At 47.0% G+C, this 26,643-nt stretch overlaps 1 protein-coding gene across 1 annotated transcript in view; it reads left to right on the top strand.

Annotated features, from left to right (window-relative positions):
- IGF2BP1 (insulin like growth factor 2 mRNA binding protein 1) overlaps window positions 1-26,643 on the top strand; it is a 51,488-nt gene that overhangs the window by 24,183 nt on the left and 662 nt on the right. Inside the window, exons 3-14 of the mRNA XM_053569009.1 lie at window positions 6,761-6,809; window positions 7,463-7,514; window positions 11,645-11,708; window positions 14,518-14,799; window positions 15,616-15,750; window positions 17,849-17,971; window positions 18,803-18,938; window positions 20,456-20,578; window positions 20,977-21,096; window positions 21,915-21,989; window positions 22,768-22,899; window positions 23,144-23,257. Coding sequence (XP_053424984.1) covers window positions 6,761-6,809; window positions 7,463-7,514; window positions 11,645-11,708; window positions 14,518-14,799; window positions 15,616-15,750; window positions 17,849-17,971; window positions 18,803-18,938; window positions 20,456-20,578; window positions 20,977-21,096; window positions 21,915-21,989; window positions 22,768-22,899; window positions 23,144-23,257 — 1,405 coding nt within the window. The remainder of the gene's footprint in view (window positions 1-6,760; window positions 6,810-7,462; window positions 7,515-11,644; window positions 11,709-14,517; window positions 14,800-15,615; window positions 15,751-17,848; window positions 17,972-18,802; window positions 18,939-20,455; window positions 20,579-20,976; window positions 21,097-21,914; window positions 21,990-22,767; window positions 22,900-23,143; window positions 23,258-26,643) is intronic.

Below are 26,643 nucleotides of genomic sequence, written 5' to 3'. Positions count from 1 at the left end.
TTATGGCCCCCGGTAGAATGCCGTGGCCTCACACAGCTCACAGCAACCTCCAACTCCTGGGCTTAAGCGATTCTCTTGCCTCAGCCTCCCGAGTAGCTGGGACTACAGGCGCCCGCCACAACGCCTGGCTATTTTTTGGTTGCAGTTTGGCCGGGGCTGGGTTTGAACCCGCCACCCTTGTTATATGGGGCCGGTGCCTTACCAACTGAGCCACAGGCGCCGCCCCATATACCACCATTTGTTAATCCATTCATGGATCCGTGGGCACCTGGGCTGTCTCCAAGTCTTCCAAATTAGGAATTGGGCTGCAATAAAACATGCTGGTGCAAATGTCTTTGTCGTAAAATGATTTTTGATCATCTGGGTTTATACCTAGTAGAGGAATTGCAGGATCAAATGATAGGTCTACTTTTAGCTCCTTGAGTGTTTTCCAAACTTCTTTCCAAAAAGGTCGTAATAGTTTGCATTCCCACCAGCAGTGTAGATGTGTTCCCTCTCTCCGCATCCACGCCACATGATATGATTTTAAAAGATGAGCAATAATGATGTCTTTGTCATTAAATATCTAGTTAGTGTTCAGTAGGGCATAGGGTTACTTTTCAACTAACTATAGAAATATGCAGCTGGAAGACCAAGTTAATAGTTTAGAAAATTGGCCGGGTGTGGTGGCTCACGCCTGTAATCCTAGCACTCTGGAGGTCAAGGTGGGTGGACTGCCTGAGCTCAAGAGTTCAAGATCAGCCTGAGCCAGAGCAAGACCTCATCTCTTAAAAAAAAAAAAGCCAGGTGTTGTGGCAGGCGCCTGTAGTCTCAGCTACTTGGGAGGCTGAGGCAAGAGAATTGCTTAAGCCCAGGAATTTGAGGTTGCTGTGAGCTGTGATGCCATGACACTCTACCAGGGGCAACAAAGCGAGACTTTGTCTCAAAAAAAAAAAAAGAAAAATAGCTTAGAGAATTATAGGTGAGATGTTTTAATTTTTTTTTTTTCTTTTGTGGTTTTTGCCCGGGGCTGGGTTTGAACCCGCCACCTCCGGCATATGGGACCAGCGCCCTACTCCTTGAGCCACAGGCGCTGCCCCGGGTGAGATGTTTTGACTTATTTGACACCAACATCCATGTGGCAGGCCCATTGCGTACCATGTTCTGTGAACTCTTTATCATTTTTGTTTGGTCCTCCAGCCTAACACAGATGTATTTTGGCTCGGGCTTTTTGTTCCTTCATGCCATCAAAGGATACCTTCAAGCAGTGCAGGGTCAGTGTACTGCAACGAGTCCAAGATCAGACAGGCTTTGGGTTCAAATACTGGCTCCTACTATTAGTAGTTAGTGGTGCAACCTCCCCATCTTAGGGCTCTGGTGTTTAAAACAGCCTTGATGCCACCTTCATGTGTATGGTATGGGGGGATTATATGAGATGATAAATTTCAGAGCCTGGCTTCTGGTAAGCACTCCTTGCAAGTTCCCTGAGTGCCTTCCTTTAAAGTGTAAGTTAGACTCCTCCCTATTGTGACCTGTTTCCTTCCCCTGCCGTCCTGGTCAGTGACACTTCTCTGAACTCTTGAGTATAAAAGGATGACAGAACTTCCAGCCCAGTGACAGTCCCCAGTCTTGTCCCAGGCCTAGTGCTTTGTCTGTGCTTCCTTCTTACGTCCTACTAAACCCCTTAGGCTGTTGCAAGGATGCTTTCTCCCACTGCTCTCTCCTGAATCTCCCTTGGGTTTTCTTTCTTTCTTTTTTGAGACAAGAGTCTCACTCTGTTGCCCTGGGTAGAGTCCTGTGGCATCATAGCTCACAGCAACCTCAAACTCCTGGGCTCAAGTGATTCCCTGGTCTCAGCCTCCCAAGTAGCTGGTACTATAGGCGCCCGCCACAATACGCCCGGCTATTTTTAGAGATGAGGTCTCGCTCTTGCTCAGTCTGGTCTCGAACTCTTGATCTCAAGCAATCTGCCCATCTTGGCCTCCCAAAGTGCTAGGATTACAGGCCTGAGCCACCATGGCAGGCTCCCCTGGGTATCACTCAGTCTCCGTGGCCCTCATGCCCTCTGCTTAGCCTGGCAGCTTTAGAGAGTACATATACTCTCTGTAGTTGTTATGTATCTGGTGAGCTGCCCCCTGGGGCCTGATAACTACTGTAAGGATTAGGGCAGGCAGAAGCCACCTGAAACCACAGAATGTTGGCCCCTAGGGACATAATTAGGCTGGTGCACCCACTGCCATTATTGCCAGGGGCTGGCAGCTTCATTCTTTCATTAAACAGGTTTATCAGCTAGGGGAAGGTGAGGGAAGTTAATAAACTCTGGGAGTTCTCTTCCCTTTTCTGAACAATGAGTGTTGGTTTAGGCATTGAAGGTATATAGAAAGTGCTCAGGGGATATTGCCCCATTACCTGTAGTGCTGTAGTGCAGAGACACTGCTTAACCCTGGTTTACTAGGCTGGAGTGAGTTGTTGGGCCAGACCATAACCCTTTAATTGGGGAGGTCAGGGGACTCTCAACAGTGATACTTTCTACTGCTTTTCCACCAGTGCAGAAGTCTTTAAATATTTTAACAACTCTTAACCATCCTGCTAAGTGGCTCATGGTCAGCCTCCCTTCCTGACTTTTTTTTTTTTAATTGAGACAGTCTCACTATGTCGCCCTCTGTAGAGTGCTGTAGTGTTAAAGCTCACAGCCACCTCAAACTCTTGGGTTTAAGTGATTCTCTTGCCTCAGCCTCTCAAGTAGCTGGGACTGAGCGGTGCCTGTGGCTCAGTGAGTGGGCGCCAGCTCCGTATACCAGAGGTGGTGGGTTCAAACTTGGCCCCTGCCAAAAACTGCAAAATAAAAAACAATCAAGTAGCTGGGACTACAGGCGCCTGCCAGAATGCCTGACTATTTTGTTGCAGTTGTCATTGTTGTTTAGCTGGCCTGGGCCGAGTTTGAACCCAGCACCCTCGGTGTATGTGGCTGGTGCTGTAACCATTGTGCTACATCAAGCCCCTTCCTGACTCTTTGCATGATGGTCTTAACACCTGCAGCCGCCAGGGACGGGGTTTATGGATTGAGTGGTCACTACATGGCAGGCATCCTATCTTTTAAGACCTCAACAAAAGCCATATTTAAGCTCCTTGGGAGGTAAATAAGGCACAGAGTGAAGGAGTAACCAGTGAGGGTGCTCTTAGCAATTCTTCCAAGTCCTCAGGACAATCAGGCCCAGTCCAAACCGAGGCTACTCTTAGAAGTGGAATGAATGAGACCAAGACCTAGAATACGGGTTACAGTTCTCAGCAATGCTCCATGTGCTTTGAGCCTGAAAAAAATTAGGTAGCACCATACTTAATAGAAACCAGGCCAAGGGCTTAAAAGACAAAGCTTCGGCCTCTGAGCCTCCCTGCCGCCTGTTGTATTTTAATCAGGGCTGGGGGCTCTGTAAGAAGGAGGCCTGGAGGGGCCAGGAGTGAGTTCCCAGGGTGGGGTGTGTGCCCTGGAGGGCTGGGTGAGTCTGTTGGTTGGGGGTGGGGGAGTGCTGCCAGGATGTCTTTTCTTTCATTGGTTGGGTGGCCCTGCCCTCCAACCCCCTCCCTCTCCTGGAACATTCCAGACATTCCAGACGATCTGCCTGCCATTGCTTTCAGGATATGGATTAACATCCCAGCAGAGATTTGATTTCACCATTGCCACTCCTTTCTCCCTCCCTTCCACACTGTCCATGAAAAGAAAGCCCTAAAACTGGGAGTTCGAAGTAAGAGGGACAATATTGACCTTTGACCTTATACTATACATATTATACTAAAGGACCATTTTGAAAGCTCCCTCTTCAAAACTGGGCTCCTAAGCTACTGGGTTGATGTAGGTCCTTATTGGTTTGAGCTCCCAGGCAGGCAGCCCCCACTCCCCTCCCCCTCGCCCACGCTCTGGGCCACTGGGCCTGGGCGATACCTGTTATGGATGTTAAACGTGGGTGTGATCATTTCATTCCCCCAGTTCTCCAGCATTTTAGCTTTCATTGTGAGAATTTTTTGCATATTCATTTTGTCCATTTGGTCACCAAATGAGTTGTGTGAGAAGGCACTGACAAGGGCAGATGTGGGGCTCCCTCTTTGGCCAGTGAGTGGAATCACAAGAAAGCAGCCTGGGGGAATGTGAGGGCCTGGAACTGGATTTGTTTCTGATCTTTCCTATTTCATCCAGCTATAATCTGACCTCCTTAGGTCAAGTTCCTGGACAGACCAAAGAAGAGAGACACAAAAATACTTTTAAACAGTTACCCTCATTTTGCCAACTTATTTCATCCCAGGAAGAGATTTCGTTAACATATTTTGCGGATAAAGACTCTCCACACTCAGCATCACCAAACTAGAATGGATCTTAGAGACCCTGCTGATTCCACTTGCTAGCTGGAGACATTTGAGGGATGAAGTGAGATGGGACAGCTGAGGGTGACATGTTCACAGCTAGAGAGTTAGCATCCCTTTTCCCTTGTCCCTTGTGATTTGATGCCCTCTCTCCCCAGCTTGACCAGAGCTGGCGCAAGTCCCACTGCTTTTCAGGTAGGAATACGGAGGCCTGAATGTTATGTGCTTTAATCAGGGGCAGGTTAACAGCTAGAACTGGACTTTACTTGCTTTCTGGTTTAGCTTTTCCTCCAAGCCATAGAATTTCTCAGACCTTCTTGAACAAAGAAAGGGTTTGTGATCAAGGATATACAAAAACATCAATGACAATTGACTAACACATCAAATCAATATAAAAGTCTTAAATCCAGGGATTAAGGCATTGATTTGGGAGTTGAACAATTGTCTTGGGAGTCAACCCTGAACCTGACAGCTTTCCTCAGGGAAAATTACCTTTTTTTTTTTTTTTGGGGGGGGAGAGAGAGTCTCATTATGTCGCCCCCAGTAGAGTTCTGTGATGTCACAGCTCACAGCAACCTCATACTTTTGGGCTTAAATGATTCTTTTGCCTCAGCCTCCCGAGTAGCTGGTACTACAAGGATCTGCCACAACTCCTGGCTATTGTTTGTTGTTGTTGCAGTTGTCATTGTTTAGCTGGCCTGGGCTTGGTTTGAACCCACCAGCCCCGGTGTATGTGGCTGGCACTGTAACCACTGTGCTATGGGTGCTGAGCTGGAAAATTATATTTTTAAGAGGAATTTTAAAGATGGAGAAAAGGGAAGAAGACAGTACCACGTAGTTAATTGTGGAGGAGAGTAAGTGGTGGTCATTATGTTGAGGTGCGTGCCTGTTAATCACTCCCACCTTAGGGCGGCGCCTGTGGCTCAGTGAGTAGGGCGCCGGCCCCATATGCCGAGGGTGGCGGGTTCAAACCCAGCCCCTGCCAAACTGCAACAAAAAAAAAATAGCCGGGTGCTGTGGCGGGCACCTGTAGTCCCAGCTACTCGGGAGGCTGAGGCAAGAGAATCGCTTAAGCCCAGGAGCTGGAGGTTGCTGTGAGCTGTGTGATGCCACGGCACTCTACCAAGGGCCATGAAGTGAGACTCTGTCTCTACAAAAAAAAAAAAAAAAATCACTCCCACCTTAGTATCACACATACATCTGTTGCTATACTTGAAGTACTGAGTCTAATCCCTTTGCTAAATGCTTTATAAATATTTCCTAATGTCACCTACTACTCTGTGAAAAGGTAATATCCCTGTTTTATAAAGGAGGAAACGGGGCCTCAAGGAAGTTAAATTATCTTTTGAGATCAGCGCTAATAAGTGGAACATAGGTTGAAATCCATATTTGTGCCAAGGGCTTAACCACTGCCATAATTTGTTTGCATATAACATCTCCCCTAATAATGAGCACTTATAGGCCACACATTTTTGTCTGTTTTGTTGATTGCGGTGTCTCCAGCATCTGAAACAAAGTACTGCATGAGGTAGGTATGAACTAAATGTTGTTAGATTAGTTAATAACTACTGATGTCTTATTTAGTTTGTATTTCTAGTCCCTGGAACAGAATGGTGGTAACATGCTTGCTGAATAAAGGAATGAGTGAAAAAATAGGGAGACAACAGTTGTGACCTTCTAGGGCAGGGGTCCTCAAACTTTTTAAACAGGGGGCCAGTTCACTGTCCCTCAGACCGCTGGAGGGCCAGACTATAGTTAAAAAAAAAAACAACTATGAACAAATTCCTGTGCACACTGCACATATCTTATTTTGAATTAAAAAAACAAAAAAAGGGAACAAATACAATATTTAAAATGAAGAACAACTAAAATTAAATCAACAAACTTACCAGTATTTCAATGGGAACTATAGGCCTGCTTTTGGCTAATAAAATGGTCAATGTCTGGTTCCATATTTGTCACTGCTAGTCGTAACAAGTGATGCAAGTGCGCATCAGTTAGTCCCGAGACTGAGAGGAGTCGTCAGGAGACAGAGAGGAGGGCAGTTGGGGAGTGCCGCACACATTCCACACATGCCCGCTGTAGCAGGACAGGCAGTGGTGGCAAAAAACCCGGAGGGCCAGATCTGTGTCCTCGGTGGGCTGCATGTGGCCCGCGGGCCATAGTTTGAGGACCCCTGTTCTAGGGATTCACATTACCTGAATGTTACCACTTGTCTTTGGTAGCTCTTATAATGATTTTGGTTTCTAAAATGAGGCATCCTTACTCCGTTCCTGAGAGGTTATCATTCTTAGAGTCTAAGAGTATGGAATTGGTGAGCAAAAGTTAGATAGAAAGAAACTGGAACAAGAATTAGAAACAGTAAGGTCACAGGATGCTCAAGCATCCAGAGCTTTCTTTAACCCTGTTCCCTCTTTTATTTCAGGAGCCGGAAAATTCAGATCCGAAATATTCCACCTCAACTCCGATGGGAAGTAAGTGTTTGAGGGTAACTCTCAATGGGATGGGGTAGTGCAGCCGGAAAAGGAAGTCTTGATCAGCCCAACTTGGCAGAAATGACTGGGGAAAGTTCTAGTCTGGGGCCAGAATGTCCCCACTGGGTCTAACCCTTAACCTAGAAGTCTACCTTTGGACTGTCCTAGTGGTGAGAGGCATTAGGGAGGTGGGAAGGGTGCTCCTTGAGCGCTAAATGTGGTGACAGAAGTTGACGGCCAAGTGGCCCAGTTCTGCTTTCCCAAAAGCTCTTGATGCACACAGCTCCAGTACATTCCAGATACTCCTCAGTGTTAGTACCTCAGAAAAGGGAAACTGAACAAGTAATAATGTTCCATCCTCACCTACGGTTCTGCCTTGCCCACTGTTTTGGAGTGCAGGGTGTTCAGGGGCTACTTTCTGACATTTCTTGAATGCTCAGAGTTTCTTTCCTCTCTCTTCCAACTCACAGGTACTGGACAGCCTCCTGGCTCAGTGTTAGTACCTCAGAAAGGGGAAACTGAACAAGTAATAATGTTCTATCCTCACCTACGGTTCTGCCTTGCCCACTGCTTTGGAGTGCAGGGTGTCCAGGGGCTACTTGCCGACATTTCTTGAATGCTCAGTTTCTTTCCTCTCTTTTCCACACTCACAGGTACTGGACAGCCTCCTGGCTCAGTACGGTACAGTAGAGAGCTGTGAGCAAGGTAAGAGTGGGCATGAGCTGGGTGAGGGGAGAGTTTGGGGGACTTGTTCTATTTCACTTTCCCTGATTGCATCTACCTAGAAACCTAAAGAAGGACAGTGTGTTCCAGAGGAGATACACTGGCCTCGGGGCCTGGACACCTGTCTGGCTTTGGCTCTTTTGCTTGGCACTGGAACCAAGTTTCTCTTCTGTATAGCCTGAGGCTTGAAGAAAGTCTCTCCTTCACCGTATGGATTCTCCAGGCTCTTAGGGATCAGTCAAGATGGAAATGGATGCCCCAAGATGTTAGAAATAGTTTAAGAATTTTGTGTTCAACCTTAGTAATTCTGTAGTCCTTTTACTTTAAAAGCTTCATATTTCTTGTTTTGGGATTGTATAATGAACAGGTCATTTCTTTTTTATTAGAAGCTCTGATTGGCAGCTATATCTATCTTTGGTCAATTAAAATGAAAAGCAGAGGATTTATTACTTAGTTAATACAGTTTGATGGGTAGGCAAAATCAATGAAGAGTGGGCCTGCAAAAGGAAGAATTCTAGGTCATAAAAAGTTTGCTTTGGGGGAGAGATTTCTCCATTATGAAGATTACAAATTCTTTTCCAAGGAAATGAACCTAAATAAAATATGGAGTGGTTTTGGCTGGATATAAGGTAGATTTAGGTAGACATGATACTGGGTTGAGGTTTGGAGATCTCAAGAAATCTCACTTTGCTTGAGATTTAAATATTCATCTCCAAATTCTTTGTGGAAAGGGGCAAGCTATAAGTAATTATAAATGATGAGAATCTTTGCCTACCTGAGGGTAAAGTGTTGAATCTATCAAACAGGTTCTAACCTGTTCTAATCCTGTTGCTTGGCTGTTATCATATGTACCAGGACATAAATGGTCATACAGATAACCATTGCCCAGTACTGTTCACAGCTTAGACTAATGAATAAGTTACTCCTGGACAAATAGAGAGTAAGATTGAGCAGTGGCTTGGGAGTAAGTGCATGCTGAGCTTCACTGAGAACTGCAGCAGGAGTCAACACTAGTTTAAATTTATCCAAGGCTCACTAGGGAAGTGGGGAGCTGTATCTGGAAGGTTATCTGCTACCAGGAGACAACGGTATGGGAAATGTTTGACTTTGTTGGACAATAGAGAAAGTCCTTGAGTCTGTTCACATGTCACTGTCTAAGTGAGATCTACTGTATTTAAAATTGTCCCCACTCCATCCTCTTTAGTTTGATGTATATTTCTCCAAGCCACTCAATCACTTGAATATTCTATAGGATTTGCTTATTATACTTATTGTTGTCTCCCTCTTTTGGAACACATGCTCCAGAAGGCAGATTTTTGTTGGTTTTGCTGTATCTCCAGTCACTGGGTGATTGTCTTGCCTTTTCATTGAGGTTTGGCAGCCCTACTGATGCAGAACCAAGGGGTAAAGAGTAGGTCTGTACTGAAGTTTTGTGACCAGAGTCTTATCTTTCCTCAGTGTTGTGGAGGCAGAGGCTTGTGCCCCAAGGTTGAGGAAGCCCAGGGGACCCAACCATGTTCACAAGACATAGATGCATAAGAGAGGTTAATTTTTTTTTTTTTTTAAGAGACAGAGTCTCACTTCATCACCCTCGGTAGAGTACCGTAGCATCACAGCTCACAGCAACCACAAGCTCTTGGGCTCAAGTGATTCTCTTGCCTCAGCATTCCGAGTAGCTGGGACTACAGGCACTGGCCACAATGCCTGGCTTTTTTTTTTTTTTGAAACAGAGCCTCAAGCTGTCACCCTGGGTAGAGTGCCATAGCATCATAGCTCACAGCAACCTCCAACTCCTGGGCTCAAGCGAGTCTCCTGTCTCCTCCTCCCAAGTAGCTGGGACCACAGGCGGCCGCCACGACTCCTGCCTATTTTTTGGTTGTAGCTATCATTGTTGTTTGGCGGGCCCGGGCTGGATTCAAACCCGCCAGCTCAGGTGTATGTGGCTGGCACCTTAGCCGCTTGAGCCACTGGTGCCACCGAGCCAAGCCTGGCTTTTTTTTGTTGCAGTTTGGCTGGGACCGGGTTTGAACCCACCACCCTCCGTATGTGGGGCCGGTGTCCTACTCACTGAGCCACGGGTGCCACCCGAGAGGTTAATTTTTAATTGAAGTGGGAAATATGTGCCCAGATTGCTTGGCATGCTAATATCAGTGTTGAGAGCCCATTCTCTGTAGGAAAGAGTAGATGAGGAATCATGAAACCTAAAGATGCTGATAGTTAGAGCTGAGGAGTTTGAAGATATGGCTAATATCCCGAAGCTATGATAGCCCACTGTGTTCATGTTCACTGTCAAGATGAGAGTATTTAGAATATTAAAGGCAGGAAGCCCTTTTTCCTGGAAAAGATGCAGATTCTTTCCCCCCCCTTCTCTCTTCTTTCTTTCTTTTTTTTAGAGACAGAGTCTCACTTTATCACCCTCAGTAGAGTGCTATGCCATCACAGCTCACAGCAACCTCCAACTCCTGGGTTTAGGCGATTCTCTCACCTCAACCTCCCAAGTAGCTGGGACTACAGACGCCTGCCACAACGCCTGGCTATATTTTTTTGTTGTTGCAGTTTGGCTGGGGCTGGGTTTGAACCCACCACCCTCAGTATATGGGGCCGGTGCCCTACCCACTGAGCCACAGGCGCCACCCTCTCTCTTTCTTTTTTTTTCTTTTGAGACAGAGTCTTTGTCGTTCTGGGTAGAGTGCCATGCCATTATAGCTCACAGGAACCTCAAAGTCTTGGGCTCAAGAGACCCTCTTGCCTCAGCCTCCTGAGTAGCTAGGACTACAGGCATGCCAGTGACAATGGCCCTTCTGTTTTTAGTAGAGATGGGATCTCGCTTTGGCTCAGGCTGGTCTTGAACTCCTGAGCTCAAGCAATCCACCTGCCTTTGGCCTCCCAGAGTGCTAGGATTACAGGCATGAACCACCAAACTTGGCCTCTTATTTTTCTTTCTAGACTCCACAGTAGCCATTCCTGTCAACCCATTTGGCTGGATTAATACACTGTGTCCCTTTGAGGATACAGAAGCCTCTAGAGTGGATTTGGGTGTTCCCAGGTTTTTTTAGAAACCATGTATCTTTGCAAACCATTTCCTGGGATGTTACTTTTATAAATTGCTAATCTCACCCAATGTGGGTTGATTTTTCAATAGTTTTAACTTTCTTTTTCTTTCTTTCTTTCCTTTTTTTGAGATAGAGTCAATGTTGCCCTCGGTAGAGTGCTGTGACCTCAGCTCACAGCAACCTCAATTCTTGGGCTTAAGTGATTCTCTTGCCTCAGAGTCCCAAGTAGCTGGGACTTACAGGCACCGGCTATAGCGCCCAGCTATTTTTTTGTTGCAGTTGTCATTGTTGTTTAGCAGGCCCAGGCTGGGTTCAAATCCTCCAGCCCCCATGTATGTGGCTGCGCCATAACGACTGTGCTACTGACACCTAGCTTAGTTTAATTTGCTACAGGGATATTTACTCCCTGCATAGGAGGTGGTGTGTGTTACCCCTAGTGGGTGGTAGTGTTTGCCCTGCTGCACAATTGCTGATAGGGCAGCTACACGCTTTTACATGCCCACTCCCTTGGGAGCAGAGTGAGGAAACCAAAGGAAAATTCCAGAAGATTAATTTGTTTCTTGAGGGTTTTTTCTTTTTTTTTTTTTGAGACAGAGTCTACATGTCGCCCTTGGTAAAGTGCTGTGGCATCATAGCTCGCAGCAACCTCAAATTTTGGGGTTCAAGCAATTCCCTTGCCATAACTCCAGAGTAGCTGGGACTACAGGGGCCTGCCACAGCGCCTGGCTGTTTTTAGAGATGAGGTCTCCCTCTTGCTCAGGCTGGTCTCCCAACTCCTGAGCTCAGGCAATACACCTGCCTCTGCCTCCCAGTGTTAGGTTTACAGGCGTGAGCCACCGTCGCTGGCCTCCAGAAGATTAATTTGAATTTTCCAGTAGCTCAGGTGAAAGAGGTCTCAAGGGGGAAATAATTTTTTTTTTTTTTTGCCTCTTCACTCTTAAGTATTTTGTAAGCTATTAATGCCTTCTTGGCCTTAAAACATGGAGAGGTAGGATTCTATTTGTTAGTAGGGCTTCCAGATTTCCCTGTTCTGACGCTGGTCTCTGTTTTTCTCTGCAGTGAACACCGAGAGTGAGACAGCAGTGGTGAATGTCACCTATTCCAACCGGGAGCAGACCAGGCAGTGAGTGGGCGGGGAGAGCGCGGCTGGAGTGGGGCTGGGGGGGAATCCTCTGTGTGGGGTGTTGGGAGAAGGGGTCCAGGCAGGCTAGACCAGCCAAACCCAGGCTAGTTATAAAGGGTTTTTTTCATGTCTTCTTTACGATCTTTGCGATCTTTGTTTCAGGGATCTCAAAGGTTCAGAAATTTCGGGATTGATAGCAAAATACACTGAAGGGGGAGGGATCTAAAACCCTCCCAGGGGAGGTGGGAAGTCCTCTCCGGGAGAAAAGGTCGGCTTCTGATAGTCTGTCTGGTTGCCCCGCACCTCGGTGTCCTTTACTGTCTTGGTGGCGCCATCTAGTGTTGGTGAGGTAGAACTGCGGGGTGCAAAAAAGGATATGTTAAAGTTGCCGTGTGGAGCAGACATTTTATTGCAACGCTGATTGTCAGTCTAGTTGATACTTTGGTAGAGTCCTATCAGTCCCATCACGCCCACAATTTCTAGCTCTTTAGCTCTTTGGTCGAACAGTTAACTAGGCTTCCAACCCACTGGTATAGACAGACTACAAATTTTGTACATTACTCACTTAAAATCACATCTGACCTGGTTATGGGCCTTTGCCACATTTCTGCTTTTGGTTCGTTTTCTTGCTTCTTCCTGTGCTGCCTCCTCAAACCTAATGATACTTGGTAAAATCTGACCACTTTCTCAAATGCATAGCATTTTCTTTTTGACGTCTCCTGGGCTCAGAATTTTCTAGATATTCCTACTGCCCTTGTGGCCATCTAAAATCCTTTGCCCAGCTTTAAAGATCATCTGAACACTAGTCCATCCCCCACTGCCTATTGTTGCCTTCCTAACATTTCTGACTACAGCCTGTCCTGGGAATGGTTGCTGTTTGTTCCTCACTTCAATTTTAGCCCCGTTTTGCGGACCTTTGAAAGGCGGAGACTAGTTTTCAAGGGGTAAGCAAACCATTCTGTCTCCAGTTCCTACTTACTTTTCATTAACCAAGCAGTTTAAAAACAACAAAGCCCTTAATAATTTATCTCATGTGTTCACATGTGATTCTCACATGAATTCTATAAGAATGATGTTTGGCTGAAATTGACAAGCTGACTCGGTGTGACATAATGCAAGGGACCCAGAATAACCGTAATGCTCTTTATTTTTTTTTTTTTTGGCCGGGGCTGGGTTTGAACCCACCACCTCCGGCATATGGGACCGGCGCCCTACTCCTTGAGCCACAGGCGCCGCCCACCATAACGCTCTTGAATAAGAAGAACCAAATTAGAAGACATTTACTTCCAGATTTGAAAACTTATTTCAAAGCTATGGAGATCAAATCAGTGTGGTTATGGCGTCAGGATAGACATACAGAGCAATGACATGGAGTTGAGAGCCTAGAAATAAGACTCTACATTTATAATCAATTGTTGCTTTTTCTTTTTCTTTTAAACAAATGTGCTAAGAAAGTTCGGTGTTAAAGAAATAGTCTTTTTGGGGCAATTTGATGATATCCACAGGTAAAAAGATGAATTGAATCCCCTACCTTAATATCATACACATAAATTAACTCAACATGGATTACAGACCTACATGTAACAGTTGTATGATAGGTAGAGCATGGGTATCAGTTTCCCACTTGTACAAGACAATTTCCCTATCTCATACAGTAGGGAAATTGTTGATGAAACTCAGGTCTAGACTAAGTTGTGAGTTGCCTAGCTAATGTAACTGTTGAGCAGTGGAATTAAGGTTGGAATAGTGGTGCCCTAATTTAATTATCTTTCCGCTGCCAAGACAGGTTTAGTATTTGGATTCTGTGTACATGTATTTCAGTCTCCTCTGCCTATGTTTTCATTATCTATCAGGTTAAGATTTTTTTTTTTTTTTTGTAGAGACAGAGTCTCACTTTATGGCCCTTGGTAGAGTGCCGTGTCGTCACACAGCTCACAGCAACCTCCAACTCCTGGGCTTAAGCGATTCTCCTGCCTCAGCCTCCCGAGTAGCTGGGACTATAGGCGCCCGCCACAAAGCCTATGTATTTTTTGGTTGCAGTTCAGCCGGGACTGGGTTTGAACCCGCCACCCTCTGTATATGGGGCCCGTGCCTTACCGACTAAGCCACAGGCGCCGCCCCAGGTTAAGATTTTTATAGTAGGGCGGCGCCTGTGGCTCAGTGAGTAGGGCGCCAGCCCCATATGCCGAGGGTGGCTGTTTCAAACCCAGCCCCGGCCAAACTGTGACCAAAAAATAGCTGGGCGTTGTGGTGGGCGCCTGTAGTCCCAGCTACTCAGGAGGCTGAGGCAAGAGAATAGCGTAAGCCCAAGAGTTGGAGGTTGCTGTGAGCCGTGTGACGCCACGGCACTCTACCCGAGGGCGGTACAGTGAGACTCTGTCTCTACAAAAAAAAAAAAAAAAAAAGATTTTTATAGTAGTTGGTAGGACTCCGCAATCTAGCAAGTGTATGTGTCAGCTTTGCCAGGTCCCGTCTCTAACTGACAGGGGAGTTCTTCGAGATGTATGGTTTGGTCTTCCTTTTAGACTGGAGCACCCTGTACTCCCTATGGGACCGGATGCCCATTTCTCTGATGATCTAAATAGAAGGCCTTGTGAACAGTAAATCCCAAGCAAATGTCAGAAATCTATTTATTTGCTTTTCCTTTGATGTTTTTGATGCCATTGAGATTGGAAAGTCCTTGAAGGTGGAGGACAGACAGTTCTCTCCCTTTCAACTGTCCCAAGTTGTAACTCTATTGCCTAAAGAGCATCTGATGTGATTGGCTTGGATAGGCGTGATCGATAATTGACTCTCATTCTATCTGCAGAGCCATTATGAAGCTGAATGGCCACCAGTTGGAGAACCATGCCCTGAAGGTCTCCTATATTCCTGATGAGCAGATAGCACAGGGTCCTGAGAATGGGCGCCGAGGAGGCTTTGGCTCCCGGGGCCAGCCTCGTCAGGGCTCACCTGTGGCAGCAGGGGCTCAAGCCAAACAACAGCAGGTGGATATCCCTCTTCGGCTCCTGGTGCCCACCCAGTATGTGGGCGCCATCATTGGCAAGGAGGGGGCCACCATCCGCAACATCACAAAACAAACCCAATCCAAGTGAGTCTTGGCTACTTGGGGAGTGGAGGCTGGGTGCTAGGGACAATGGCTGGTTCCTGGGGAGGCCTCTGGGAAGCATGCTGGGGGCATTGATATTTACCTCCTAGGATATGTTGCTCAGAACATTCAGGGTCACTGCTTGCAATCTGAGTTCCTGGGTAGGGGCAGGCAGATGGGGAGGGAGAGCATGGGTCTGGGCCATGTCATTGGTGACAATGGCTGGGCCACCCACTCTAGTTAGCAAGAAAGGTTCTAAAAATTAAAAAAACTCCTCAAGCGAATCCAAACTTGGTGAGATATCCATTCCTCAGTGTTCTGATCAACCTGCCCAAAGTTGGGGCCCTCAGTGTTGTTTCCCCATTCTGCCACAGCCATCCCTTTCCCCCTATCCTTAGAGCTGATTGATGTACTCAGTAGCAAAGTACAGATATTATGTCCTTATTCGAAGTCCCATTGCTATTTACTTTTAGTTTGGGATAGCGTGTCTTCCCTTTATATTTGTTTCAAGGGGAACACATAGAATTTAAGGGGACATGTAGCTTTAGAGCCGAGGCCTGGTAATCCAGCCCTGCATCTATGTGATAGATTGCCTTGTTGTCACCAATTAACTCCTGGTTGAGACAGTACTGGTCTGCAACAGAATCCAGAGTAGTAGACAGGTCCTATTTCCCTGGGGCTTTCATTGTCCTTCCCAAATCTGCACTTGATCAGCTTTACTCTAAGAGTGAGTTTTACATCTTTGATAGAGAAGAGGTGAGAGCTTGAAAAACCAGTCCAGCTGGGAACAATTAACTAGCGTTGTTCTTGTGGTCCCAGGATAGACGTACATAGGAAGGAGAATGCAGGAGCAGCTGAAAAAGCCATCAGCGTCCATTCAACCCCTGAGGGCTGCTCCTCTGCCTGTAAGATGATCTTGGAAATAATGCATAAAGAAGCAAAGGACACCAAAACGTAAGGCTTCAACTTTTCTTACATCTTCAGGGGCTGCCAGTATCCGCCCCGCCCTGCCCCAAACTTGTTACAGCAGTGATGCAGAGATAAAGGACACATAGTCAGAAATTGTACGAAAGGATATAAACTCATTCCTACACCCCCCCTCTTTTTTTTTTTTTTTTTTGTAGAGACAGAGTTTCATTTTATCGCCCTCGGTAGAGTGCCGAGTGCTGTGGCCTCACACAGCTCACAACAACCTCCAACTCCTGAGCTTAGGCGATTCTCCTGCCTCAGCCTCCCGAGTAGCTGGGACTACAGGCACAGGCGCCCGCCACAACGCCCGGCTATTTTTTTGTTGCAGTTTGGCCCGGGCCGGGTTTGAACCCGCCACCCTCGGAATATGGGGCCGGCGCCCTGCTCACTGAGCCACAGGCGCCACCCCCTATTTTTTTTTTTTTTTAAAGAGAGTCTCACTTTGTCGCCCTCAGTAGAGTGCTGTTGCGTCATAGCTCATAGCAACCTCCAGCTCTTGGGCTTGGGCGATTCTCTTGTCTCAGCCTCCCAAGTAGCTGAGACTACAGGCGCCGGCCACAATGCCTGGCTATTTTTTTTTTGTTCTTGCAGTTTGGGTAGGGCTGGATTGGAACCCACCACCCTGGGTATATGGGGCCAGCACCCTATTCACTGAGCCACAGGCACTGCCCATTCCTACAAGTTGTAGAAGTTCCGTGCACTCACAGGATATATGTTCACGTGCGTGTGCATGTCTTACCTCCAAGGGGATCATACTGCACCTGCTGTTCTGTACTTCTTCCATTCTGTGTATCAGTATCTATCTCAGTACACATCAACATGTTCTTGCAGCTGCCTAGAATTCCACACTTAAGGCTATCCATAGTTCACTTTTTTTTTTTTTTTGAGACAGAACCTCAAGCTGTCGCCCTGGGTGAGTGCATTGGCATCACAGCTCACAGCAACCTCCAGCTCTTGGGCTTAAGCGATTCTCTTGCCTCAGCCTCCCAAGTAGCTGGGACTACAGGCGCCCATCAAAACAGCTGGCTATTTTTTGGTTGTAGTTGTCATTGTTGTTTGGCAGGCCTGGGCTGGTTTGAACCCATCAGCTTTGGTGTATGTGGCTGGCACCCTAGCCGCTACAGGCGCCGAGCCATATCCATAGTTCATTTAACCAATCCCCGGATTTGTTGATAGGTGTTTGGAGTGCTTTAAAATTTTCCTTATTAGGGCTAGGCATGGAGGCTCATGCCTGTAATTCCAGCACTCTGGGAGGTAGAGGCGAGTGGATTGCAGAGGCTAGGAGTTGGAGATCAGCATGAGCAAGAGCGAGATCCCTGTCTCTAAAAGTAGCTGGGCATCATGGCGTGTGCCTGTATTCCCAGCTACTTGGGAGGCTGAGGCAAAAGGATAACTTGAGCCCAAGAATTTGAGGTTGCAGTGAGCTGTGATGCATAGCACTCTACCAAGGGTGACAAGGGAGACTATCTCCAAAAAAAAAAAAAAAAAAAAAACCTCCTGGGCTTAGGCGATTCTCTGGCCTCAGCCTCCTGAGTAGCTAGGACTACAGGCACCCGCCACAACACCCAGCTATTTTTGTTGTTGTTGCAGTTTGGCTGGGGCTGGGTTCGAACCTGCCACCCTTGGTATATGGGACTGGTGCCCTACCCACTGAGCCACAGGTGTCGCCCCCCAATTTTTTTCTCCTTATTAGAAAACAGTGATCCTAAGGCTTACTTATATAAGCTGGAGGGGTGGGGGAGAGAGGGGAGCAAAAACAGTGATGTAAGGAATCTGCTTATTAGTCCTTTAAGAAAAAAGCTATTGGTATTTTATTGATGTATAATAAATTACACATTTTAAAAGTATATCATATGATGAGTTTTGAGATGTATCTATCTATAAAACCACCCTCACAATTCAGATGAAGAACACACCCTTGTCCCTTGACCATCTCCCTCTGTCCCCCTTTCCCTTTTCAGTAAGCAGCCACCATGTGCTGATGTTTGTAATCTTTTACCTGGAAACAATCTGGGCAGCACTATGGCTGTGCCTGCATGTCTCCAGCTGCTGAAGAAGCTCTTGTCTTCTCCACTTTCCCTAGGGCTGATGAGGTCCCTTTGAAGATCCTCGCCCACAATAACTTTGTGGGGCGTCTCATCGGCAAGGAAGGACGCAACCTGAAGAAGGTGGAGCAGGACACAGAGACGAAAATCACCATCTCCTCGTAAGGCCCTCTCCCGTGTCCCTCTATGTGAGTGGGGGATACATGGTGGCTTGGGGTCAGTATTTCATCATGCTGCCTTCAGCTGGGTGCTATTCCTGCCTGGTGAAGAAAAATAGTTAAAGAAGTGGTAAAGAGCAGTTTTGTTATCCCTCCAAGGGCTGGAGCTTGCCCAGCCCTACTTCCGTATGGGCTAGGGGGATGGAAGGGGCCTGCCTTTCTTTTTTTTTTTTTTTTTTTTTGTAGAGACAGAGTCTCACTTTATGGCCCTCGGTAGAGTGCCGTGGCCTCACACAGCTCACAGCAACCTCCAACTCCTGGGCTTAAGCGATTCTCTTGCCTCAGCCTCCCGAGCAGCTGGGACTACAGGCGCCCGCCAGGGGCCTGCCTTTCTGGGCTCTTCTCCTTCATATCACAGCCCTCCTACTCTGCATCTTAGGGTTTCAGGCCTGTCTGCCACCACAGAAGTGGCCCAACCTCAGTCCCTTATCTGTCTATGTCATGGGCTGCCTCTGCACGCACTGTGCTTCAAGCCTGGGGGAAAAGTAATACCTCTCTTCCAGAAAGGGGCAGGACATGGATTGCATAGGGCCCATGGGGAAACTTGGTGGCATAGTCCTCCTTCCTTTGTGACCAGCAGCATATCCTGTGATTGAATTTGTTGCTACAGGAGGGGTCTCAGTTGGGTATTCTCAACCCTCTGCACCTCACTCCCTGCCCTGCTTACAAACTGGGGCATGGAAGGGTGGGACAGATAGTGATATAAAAATGGGGGGCCTGTGACTCAGCTGGGCTTGCCAGTGAGAGGCTGACGTGGCTCTGCATTTGTGCCAGGTTGCAGGACCTCACCCTCTACAACCCTGAGAGGACCATCACTGTGAAGGGGGCCATCGAGAACTGCTGTAGGGCTGAGCAAGAAATCATGAAGAAAGTCCGGGAGGCCTATGAGAATGACGTGGCTGCCATGAGCGTGAGTGCTGGATGACTTGCTGAGCAATAGGAGCTTGGGCACAGAAGGCAGAAATTCCTGCCGTGTGCTGTGTGGCCTGGGAGCTTTACTTGGTGCTTGTGGACCTCAACTTATTAGAAATACTAAATCTTGTTCCTGGGGTGGGGGTCTGATCTTTGTCTTTGAGGTTTGTGCTTCTAAAGTACATAGAAGCACAAATATTTATATATATATATATTTTTTTTTTTTTTTTTTGAGACAGAGTCTCCCTCTGTCACCCAGGCTAGAGTGCTGTGGCGTCATAGCTCATGGCAACCTCAAATTCCTGGGTTCAAGTTATCCTCTTGCCTCAGCCTCTCAGGTAGCAGGGGCTACAGATCCCTGCCACCATGCCCCACTAGTTTTTCCATGGAGTTTCACTCTTGCTCAGGCTGGTCTCTAACTCCTAAGCTCAAGCAATTTACTCACCTCAGCCTCCCAAAGTACTAGGATTATAGGTGTGAGCCACCATGCCTGGCCTTATTTTTATTTTTTAATTTTTTTTACAGACAGGGTCTTAATTTGTTGCCCAGGCTGGAGTGCAGTGGCATCATCATAGCTCACTGCAGCCTCCTGGGCTTAAGTGATCCTCCTGCCTCAACCTCCCAAGTAGCTAGGACCCACAAGGGAGGACCACCACACCCAGCTAATTTTTTCTATTTTTTTTAGAGATGGGGTTTTGCTGTGTTGCCCAGGCTAAGTATGAACTCCTGGTCTTAAGGGATCCTTCCACCTCAACTTCCCAAAGTGCTGAGATTATAGGCATGAGCCATTGCACCTGGCTCATCTGATTTATTCGTTTATTTATTTGACATAGAGGCTCAAGCTGTTGCCCTGGGTAGAGTGCTATGGCATCATAGCTCACAGCAACTTCCAACTCTTGGGCTCCAGTGATCCTCTTGCTTCAGTTTTTCTATTTTTAGTAGAGATCAGGTCTTGCTTTTGCTCAGGCTGGTCTCAAACTCATGAGCTCAAGTCAGCCTCCTAGAGTGCTAGGATTACAGGCATGGGCCACTGCACCCTCATCTGATTTATTAAAAAGAGGACCCTCATCTGATTTATTAAAAAGAGTCTATCACCAAAATTGTTTAGAACCACCGAGTCCTGGAAGTCAAATGCAGCTCTGTCTCCAGCCCTTCTTCTCACACAGGGCATCAGTTACACCACAGGCTCTGTCTACAGTTTGTCTCCATCAGAGTAGACTGAGCAGCCAAAGAGGAAGGATTTCTGAGGGTGTACAGCGGGTTGGCTTCTCTGGTTGCAGATGCTGGTTTAGTAAGAACATCCCCTTGCTCACCATTCCACACCTGTGTGCATGTTTGAGTGTATGAGGAGCCTAAGGCCAGGCAGGTTTTTGTGCAAAAGCATGTAATTTTCATGTTTTTGGCCCACTCCTCCTGGAGCCACTCCCCTTTCTGGTTCAGCCAGGACCACCCCTAAGGGACCTCCAGGGCCTGTCAGGATGAGCTGATCCCCTTCTCCTCACCTTTCTTCCCCAGCTGCAGTCTCACCTGATCCCTGGCCTGAACCTGGCTGCTGTGGGGCTTTTCCCAGCCTCATCCAGTGCAGTCCCACCGCCCCCCAGCAGTGTCACCGGAGCGGCTCCCTATAGTTCCTTTATGGTAGGTGGAAGGTCTTATTCCAGGGGGCCCCTGGGCCTGCGGTGGCCTCCCTTGAGGTGTCCAACTGCCCATGGGTTTCTGATGCTTGGGAAGTTTGCAGGGAAAGGGAGGGAAGTTCTCAGGGAAGGTCCTTCCTCTGTATTTCTCCCAGCTACTCTCTCAAGTGTCACTTGTACAGAGCATGACCTAAGATACTGCGAGGTGCCTGCAGCTCTGTTCTTCTATTCCTCTCTGTTGGGCATAGGAAGAAGCAAAGAGCCTCATAGCATCCCTTCACAGCCAGGTGGCAGTTGGGTGCCTGTACCCTTCCTCCAAGAGGTTGCAAGCTGGGGGAAAGGAGAGGCTCCTGAGCCCTGCCCCCTCAGGCCCCTTGGTAATAACATACCCTGTCCTGGCAGCAGGCGCCCGAACAGGAGATGGTGCAGGTGTTCATTCCTGCCCAGGCGGTGGGTGCCATCATCGGCAAGAAGGGACAGCACATCAAACAACTGTCCCGGTTCGCCAGCGCCTCCATCAAGGTGACCTCTTCTGTGGGTTTGGGATGGGAGGAGGGTTGTCTTCTGCCACCTTGTACATCTCCCAGATTCCCATACTCTTAGAATTGGCACCTCGTGTTAAGGACTTTCCCTGTGGAATTGTGGTCCTCTTTGCTTTTGACCTTGCTTGGGCCTACGTAGGATACCTCTGGTGCTTTTGGGTTTTGAGGTGAGGCAGGAGGCAGGCTGATAGCACAGGAGAGCTTCAGATCAAATCCTAGCCCCACTCTGTCACCCCTCAAGTAAGCTGTATGATCTGAGCCTCACTGTCTTCATCAGTACAATCCTATGAGACCTCACAGCCAAATCCCCTGCCTCACACAGTTTATCACTAAGTAAGTGTTAGTTGTCTTTGAGTTTCCCCGGCCAGAGTCAGGGGAGAGAGAAGGGAGATTTTGTTATGGTGAAACAAATTTCTGATGTTAAATTTCACAAACCTAAATCCAATTGTTTTAGTGGTATTAAAAGCTTTGGGTAAAAGCTGCACTTGTTTTCCGGTGGAGGTGTGGTCACTGCCCTCCCTCCCCATTGTATCCGTGTCTCTAACTCTCAAGGGGGGACGACGCAGGGCCTTACTTACAGACACCTATCTCTGAAGCAAGTCCTTCTAACTGCCCTCTACCCTCCTAATGGTTGGTGTGCAGGGGTGATGACTTGGGCTCTTCAGAATCTTGGTTCTTCTCCCAGGCTTCAGAGTGGGTGGTGGGAATAAGGGTGGTAGTAGGGAATTGGAGAAGATGGGGGTGCTGGGTGTCTCTTCCCAAAGAGAGTCCCTCTTTGACCACCTGTTTCTTTTATAGATTGCACCACCTGAAACTCCTGACTCCAAAGTTCGTATGGTTATCATCACTGGACCGCCAGAAGCCCAATTCAAGGTTTTGATCTTTATTGTTTTTTCAAGCTGCATACAGGGGGATTGAGGTTGGATACTTTCCCTGAGTGCAGAAAAAGGGCTTGGGTGATTTCCCATCAACTGTCAAATCCTCGGCACATCTTTAAGCCCTCCCTGCAGGATAAGGGCTGCAAAGATACTTGGAAATTGGCATCGAACTCAGCTTCTTTCAACTTTTGCTTTCCTTACCACTTCTTGGAGGTCAACATGAATTTTGGACAGAAAGAACTCGGAGGGCAGCTTTGCACTCTGCCTTAGTTACTATGGAAGGCATTTGATGACAAATTCCTTTCTCTCCTTTATGTCCCTACTGTGTCCTTAGCTTCTTGAACTTCTGGTCAGATAGCTAAAGAGCTAACACTTACGCTTTGTGAGGATGGAGGACTGGGACAGCGCCACTGTGTCAGGTCAGGCGGGCATGCCTTCTGCGTGCCTCAGTGAATTGCCTTCCAGGGCCTTGAAATGCTAGTCAATGCCACATCCAGATAAGTGCAGTCATTCCAGACCCCGTAGGTCTCGTTTGTAGCTTGTGAATTATATTCCTCTGGGAAACAATTTTTTTTCCCTCTGGGACGTATGTATTTGGTTACTCATAATTCTAGTATTACAGATAAGCAGAAGGAACACTGACAAGCTCCTCAGCTGGGCCTTCCCTATCAACTGCCTTAGATGGTCGGCCCACCTAGGATAAGGTGGTCCTGTGAACCCGAAGTGGGTGAGCTGGATCTTGGAGACTGTTAACAATTACTTCCTCTTCCTAGGCTCAGGGAAGAATCTATGGCAAACTCAAGGAGGAGAACTTCTTTGGTCCCAAGGAAGAAGTAAAGCTGGAGACTCACATACGGGTGCCAGCGTCAGCAGCTGGCCGGGTGATTGGCAAAGGTGGCAAAACGGTGAGCCCTGAGGACTGTGTTGAAAGCCCTGGGCCCTGGTCTCCAAACCCAATAGCTCTGCTCTGGGGCCTGCTGATGCCCTGCCCTGTTCAACCTTAGGACTCCTGATTTGTCCATTTACTCAATTCTCTCTAACTCAGCTCCTGACTTGAGTTTCTGCCCACTAGTCACCTGCCCCTTACTCTTCCCCCATCCACACTGTGCTTTCTTGATGGCATCTGAGCCTCTCTCTGGCCACCCACAGGTGAATGAGTTGCAGAATTTAACAGCTGCTGAGGTGGTAGTGCCAAGAGACCAGACCCCCGATGAAAACGATCAGGTCATCGTGAAAATCATCGGACATTTCTATGCCAGCCAGGTACATAAATAAGGTGTTCCTCCAATGTGGGAGGGCTGCAGGAGCGCAGGGAGCAGAGAAGCAGAGACTCCAGTGGTTGATCTGTAGGACCATGACAAGTTCCGTCTTCAACCATATCAGCCTGCCTCTGGGCTCCCTTCTTGCAGGTACAGAAGTAGTATATATAGATGATTCGTAGCCTCTTAAGACTCTATAGGGAATGTGCTTTGACAATTTTCATATACAACATACATTATATATATAGCTCTCATGTATTAGATGTTATACATTATTTATTAACAGTCTTTCCTGTCGTCTAACCTTAATTCCTCCCTAACCCCTTTTTGCATTGGATATGAAAGGAAATTGGTATTATCCATTGTCCATTGTCCAGTCTTGTTCATGGAATGATAACATCACCACTAATGGGGTTGCAACAACACTGCGGGTTGCATTTTTCTTTTTTTATTTATTTTATATTATTAATTTCAACTTCCTTGTTCATTCTTCTTTGTTTGAAGTACTCTTTTTTGTTGTTCATTTTCTTCTTCCTCTGGCAATGTTCTTGATGTTAGTAGAGACGGGGTCTTACTCTGGCTCACTGCTGTTCATATACTGGTCTCGAACCTCTGAGCTCAGGCAATCCACCCTCCCACAGCGCTGGGACTACAGGTGTGAGCCACCACGCCTGGCCTGCATTTTTCAAATGTAGTCCCTTTGCTGTTCCCAGAATGACCATTAAGCACCCTGTTTCTGGCCTTCCTCCTTTCCTCTTCCCATAGTTTATATTATCATTGCCTAGCAATTGGGACTGGATCTAGAAGAGTATTTTTCAACCTTTTTTATCTCACAACACACTCGAACCTATAGATAAACTTACGCAGTACACTCAATTATGATGATCAAAAAGAAAAAAAAGTAAAAAAAAAGAATATACTTTTCTTTGAAACTTCTTTCAAAAAGATTTTTTTTTTTTTTTTGTAGAGACAGAGTCTCACTTTACGGCCCTCAGTAGAGTGCCGTGGCCTCACACAGCTCACAGCAACCTCCAACTCCTGGGCTTAAGCGATTCTCTTGCCTCAGCCTCCCGAGTAGCTGGGACTACAGGCGCCCGCCACAACGCCCGGCTATCAAAAAGAATTTAATTAATGATTTTCAAAATTTACTGGCACAGGGCAGCGCCTGTGGCTCAGTGGGTAGGGCGCCAGCCCCATATACCGAGAGTGACAGGTTCAAACCTGGCCCTGGCCAAACTGCAACAAAAAAATAGCTGGGCGTTGTGGCGGGCACGTGTAGTCCCAGCTACTCAGGAGGCTGAGGCAAGAGAATCGCCTAAGTCCAGGAGCTGGAGGTTGCTGTGAGCTGTGTGATGCCATGGCACTCTACCAAGGGCCATAAAGTGAGACTCTGTCTCTATAAAAAAAAAAAAAAAAAATTACTGGCACACTTAAGATCCTCTCGTGGCACACCAGTTGAAAATCCCTGGGTGCCATGGCTCACGCCTTTAATCCTAGCACTCTGGGAGGCTGAGGCAGGTGGATTGCTTGAGCTCAGGAGTTCGAGACCAGCCTGAGCAAGAGCAAGACCCTGTCTCTAAAACAAGCTGGGTGTTGGGAAGGATTGCTTGTGCCCAGGAGTTTGAGGCTGCTATGAGTTATGACAACACAGCACTGTGGGGGTGACAGAGTGAGACTCTGTCTCAAAAAAAAGAATCACTCTTCTAGAGCTTGGAGTAGAAGGCCAGTATCAGGTTCAAATTTTGCTGAACCTAAATAGGGCAGGGAAAGGGTGATTGAGAGCTAATGGGGTTTTTCTAAAATCTAACCCCCTCCCTCCCACCCCGTATTAAAACTGGAAGGGGACTTCAGAGACTATTAAATACACTATTAAATAAATATCCCCATGGGGCAGGGGTCCTCAAACTCCACATGAGGCAGTGATTGTATTTGTTCCCGTTTTGTTTTTTTACTTCAAGATAAGGTATGTGCAGTGTGTACAGGAATTTGTAAACTATAGCCCGGCCCTCCAATGGTCTGAAGGACAGTGAACTGGCACCCTGTTTAAAAAGTTTGACGACATCTGCCATAGGGGATAACCAAGTCTCCATAGGCATGGGGCCACTTAAAGCTGCTCAAGCAATCCAGAGCAAACGTGGCTGTCATGCCATATGGTGCAGCATCAGAACGTGGGTGCTAGAGCCTGGGGGCTTTGAGCTCAGACCCCACATAGATTTTCTTCTGTGTGTCCCTGGCTAAGTAACTTTCTCAGATAACCCTTTGAGAAGTATTGAAGCCACAATAATAATTACTAACATTTGGGCAGCACCTGTGGCTCAGTCAGTAAGGCGCCGGCCCCATATACCGAGGGTGGCGGGTTCAAACCCGGCCCCGGCCAAACTGCAACCAAAAAAAAAAATAGCCGGGCGTTGTGGCAGGCGCCTGTAGTCCCAGCTACTCGGGAGGCTGAGGCAAGAGAATCACCTAAGCCCAGGAGTTGGAGGTTGCTGTGAGCTGTGTGAGGCCACGGCACTCTACCAAGGACCATAAAGTGAGACTCTGTCTCTACAAAAAAAAAAATTCCTAACATTTATGGGTTCTTTGATACACTCACCTGTGTTGTACATGGTTTATACATATTAAGTCATTTAATCCTCACAACAACGTCATTTTACAAATGAGGAAAATGAGACCAAGAGTAAATGATGTATCCACGGCGGTACACAGAGCCTGGAAGTATTATAGACTGAAGCAGCTTCAGTTGATCAGAATGAGGATTAGATGAAAAACTAAAACATCAAGCCAGAGTTCAAAGAACTCATATAATAATTGATTTCCACATTCTTTACCCCAACCTAGATCACTTTTCTCTTTAGCCGAAGAAAACCAAGGATACAATTTATAAAGGAAAGACACTGTGGTAAATTTCCATGAAATGAATCTCATTTTGCAGTTGATTTCTCTTATAAATGTTTAGGGCAAAGACATTCAAGAAAGAATAAGATCCTGATCCCTTAGTATTTCATCCCCTTTGTCAGTGGTGCATACGTCATATCTGGGCCTTGTATCCATTCCCTTTCCTGGGACATTTTTACATAAATACAGGCAGTCCCCAGATTACGAACAACATAGGTTCTGTAGGTCTATTAAATTGAATTCGCATGTAAGTTGGAACAAGTACACTTACCTATTATCTGTAATAGTCTCCACTTGCAAATTTGAGTCATATGTTAGTCAGATGTTTGCAACTTGGGGACTTACTATCAGAGTCTTTGTTCATAAGTGGGAGTTGTATATAAATCTGATGGTTTTGTTTTGTTTTTTGAGACAGGGGTAGAGTGCAGTGGTGTCATAGCTCAGAGCAACCTCAAACTCTTGGGTTCAAGTGATCCTCCTGCCTCAGTCTCCCGA

Source organism: Nycticebus coucang, chromosome 18, assembly GCF_027406575.1.
Source record: "Nycticebus coucang isolate mNycCou1 chromosome 18, mNycCou1.pri, whole genome shotgun sequence".
Lineage (NCBI taxonomy): Eukaryota > Metazoa > Chordata > Mammalia > Primates > Lorisidae > Nycticebus > Nycticebus coucang.
Note: the sequence above shows the minus strand (reverse complement) of the source record. Positions and strands in the feature narration are given on the sequence as shown.